Below are 3,395 nucleotides of genomic sequence, written 5' to 3' on the forward strand. Positions count from 1 at the left end.
AATGAGACATATGCTCTCGCCGCGCCACATAATAAATTACTCGTGTGGAGATACATCGTTGTATAGGTAGGGCCTAAAATTACTGCACTGGGTCCCGCCAGGGACACACACGGACGGGAATGGCCGAGGCCAGTCGACCCCGGACGAAACGTGTGCGCGGTTCCACGGCTTATACAGGATAATACGCGCCTCTTACGCGCCCCTCGAACAAGTAATGCCAAACTGTCCTTTCGTCGGGGAAGCGACGTTCCTCTTCGTGCCTCTCTTCTTCTTCTTCTTCTTCCTCCTCCTCCTCCTCTTCTTTTTTTCTCCTCCTTTTCTTCCTCTCTTAAAACGCTCTCTCGAGCTGTTGTTGTATATCTCTCGTACACCAACGGTGTACGTCGTGAAATTTTTTCTTTCTACGCTACCGCCACTGTACACGGATCAAGGGAGTAATTGGACGAGGAGGGGGGAAGAGGGACGGAAGCGCGGTATGAAAATGATGAACGACGTTTTGATGCCCGAACAATCTTGCTGTCTAAGGACGCGGCACCGTTTTTCCTTGTTATTATCGTTGCCACCGGCGTGACAAAGATTATTGAAATCTTCCAAGGACAGCTTGCTTCTTCTTCTTCTTCTTATTCTTCCCTTTCTTATTCTTCTCCGTCGGAGCTTATCATCGAAATACGCGTGTCCTTGCGGAATATGAAAACAAAAATACGCGTGTATCGTGTTACGTCGACGACTGACACAGCGCAACGTTACGTTTCAAGGGTACGGAGAGAGAGAGAGAGAGAAAGAGGATACAATACCTCGGCATCTGTTCGTGAGAGCAATAAGAAAGAACGTCTGAAAATGTTCCGAAATCCGCTTTGGGGCCACCCTCGAGGAAGGAGGGAACTCGCGTTGTTTACGTGGCCGGGGTTTAAAGGGAAGAGAGAAGAAAAGAAAAGAAGGAAAAAAAAGGAATCGTTTCCTTTTCCCGAGCAAACACGAAGGCAAACGCGCAGCATGAGCCACGGTGTTGTAAAACAATTTGCCGAGGCTATGGTAAACAATGGATGGACGATCACGAGGATGGACGTCGAAGGAGACGAAAAGAGGCTCCTGCAATTCTTCTTTCCATAAACCCTTAATTTTACGATGATTAGTACAGCCTTCTGTCTCTTTTCCGCCACGTTTAATCCCGCCAAGATTCGATCCTCCAAGATCTGTTCTTCTCGTCCGGGTTACGAAAAACTGGGCTTTTACAATCCTCTCTTCCTCGATTCGAGACAAGACTTTCGGGGAAAAGGCCAAAGTTTGGGTTTGCTAGCTTTTACCGCGCCAGGTAATTGGATTAAAGGAACGATTTGGGGTAAGATTACAGGCTGGCCGGGGCTGCCTCTCTCGGTTTGCGTTGTCGATTTCCAAGGATATCATCGGTAAATCCAATTTTTTTTTTCAGAGTTAGTCCAGGAAATTTTTCTTACTAGGGCTAGGAAATCTCCGTGTTTATTGCTTCCTCCGTGGAAATTATAATTCCATTAGGGATCCCGAGGGATCCCAAACGACACGTTTCGATTATCAAGCGAGGATAGAAGAACTTTTACGATCGACCATTTTCTCTTTCCATTTTTTATTCCTTGAAAAGATAAAAGAGCGTCGAGGAATTATTTAAATTCGCTTGATAATTAATATATCGTCGATTGTGCGGCGAGAAAAAAAGAGAAAAAAAAAGAAAAATCATTCGATTTCTAAAAAAAATTAATTGCCATTAACTTTTCGACATTACAGAATACAATTAAATTTCCAGAAAGTGGACATTTATCCGCGTTTGCGCGGGGTCAACGACTTGAAAATTACTCGTCGTTCAATTTGTTTATCGAATAAATACGTAATGAAGAACGATCGATACGTTTAATCGGCGCGTCCCTGGTGCGCTATCAATCGTGGAAATACAGATCTGATCGCGATCTGTACCACCACAAGATTAATACCTGCTCCTTTCGTTACGAGAAACGAGACGTGGAATAAACCGGACCCGATGAATATCGAATGCCGTCTCGGAAACGAGCTGTCGTGCGGGGAACAAAGCCACGATGAAAAATGTCATCGTCGTTCAATTACGATGCATCTTGGAACAGGCGGTAACAGCAGCTTCTAATATTATTAGCGTTCGTAGAAACGTGCTTCTGGAAAGTAGCACTTGTACGAGCTACGGCGAGCCTTGTGCACGCGTCCCCTGTTTCTAAATACTGTAACCGAGCCTATTTAACGAAGCGGCGCCTCGATGGCTTACCAGCATAAACTATTCGCTCGCTAATTGCTGAAACATCAAATAAAAAAAAAACACGACCAACTGTCTTACTCGTTAACGACTCGTTTCGGTGAATGCATAATTTCGTTCGCGCGAAAATTAGCCGTTACAGCACACGTGTCTCATTGGAAATATAAATTGTCAACTTGTTCCAAAAAAATAGATAAATAAATAAATCGTTCTGGAGATCTCGTGTAATTTCGTGTAAAAAAATAAACAACTCGTCTGATTATTATTATTATTATTATTATTTTTACTCGATGAATTGGAAACCTTTTAAGGTTAATTCAATTGAACAGGAAACAATGATTCAAAGAAAGCACGAAGAAAAGACAAATTCGAGAGCATCGATCAAAATTAAGGTTCATCGATGACGGGGGAGAGTGGAGGGGAAAGCAAACTTCCATCGTTAATTAAAGAGACCGTCCCATTATTCGATTCTGTATTAACGGTCGTTTCTCTCCCAGTCGGGCAGTCAGAATTTGCATGCGTGAATGAAACGGCTTGCCAGGCATTGTTTCATCGGTTACACCGACGATATCGCGACTATGTGTACATACCGCGGCTGAAATACGACACACGTAATCACTTGCCCCATCATGCCTCCGTAATAATTCCTATTTTCAACGCGTGCACGATACTCGTTTCGACTCTCGATTCTCTTCCTTCCGAACGAATGCGCAACCTAACGTTTCGCGTGCCTAACGTTAATCCTCCTTCGATGATACCGACCTCCTCCCACGCTGCGAAAAAACACGCTAGATTGAAGAAGAAAAGGAAGAGAGAGAGAGAGAGAGAGAGAGAAAAGAAAAGAACGCTCACCTTGACTGTGCTCACCGGCGTCGAAAGTTTTGCTGGTCATCTGGAACAACGCGTCCAAAGGACTCCCCTGCCCCGTGGTCCTCTTCCCATGATGCCCGCTCTGAGAGCCGTGCTGCTGCGACGTTTTCCTCTTGAACTGTTGCTGCTGTTGCTGCTGTTGCAACGCCGGATGATGCAAGCCCGGATGCATACCGTGATGCATACCGTGATGATGATGGCCCAACGGATCCGGGCTTCCGGAATCGGAGACGGAACTCCTGCCGGACGAGGACGAGCTGCTGAGAGGTGGCTC

At 45.4% G+C, this 3,395-nt stretch overlaps 1 protein-coding gene across 1 annotated transcript in view; it reads right to left on the minus strand.

Annotated features, from left to right (window-relative positions):
- The window catches only part of LOC102676104, an 88,915-nt gene that overhangs the window by 84,092 nt on the left and 1,428 nt on the right, over positions 1 to 3,395 (minus strand). Inside the window, 1 exon segment of the mRNA XM_031511631.1 lies at positions 3,104 to 3,392. Coding sequence (XP_031367491.1) covers positions 3,104 to 3,392 — 289 coding nt within the window.

The sequence above is a fragment of the Apis dorsata genome, unplaced genomic scaffold (assembly GCF_000469605.1).
Source record: "Apis dorsata unplaced genomic scaffold, Apis dorsata 1.3 scaffold_339, whole genome shotgun sequence".
NCBI classification, from domain to species: domain Eukaryota; kingdom Metazoa; phylum Arthropoda; class Insecta; order Hymenoptera; family Apidae; genus Apis; species Apis dorsata.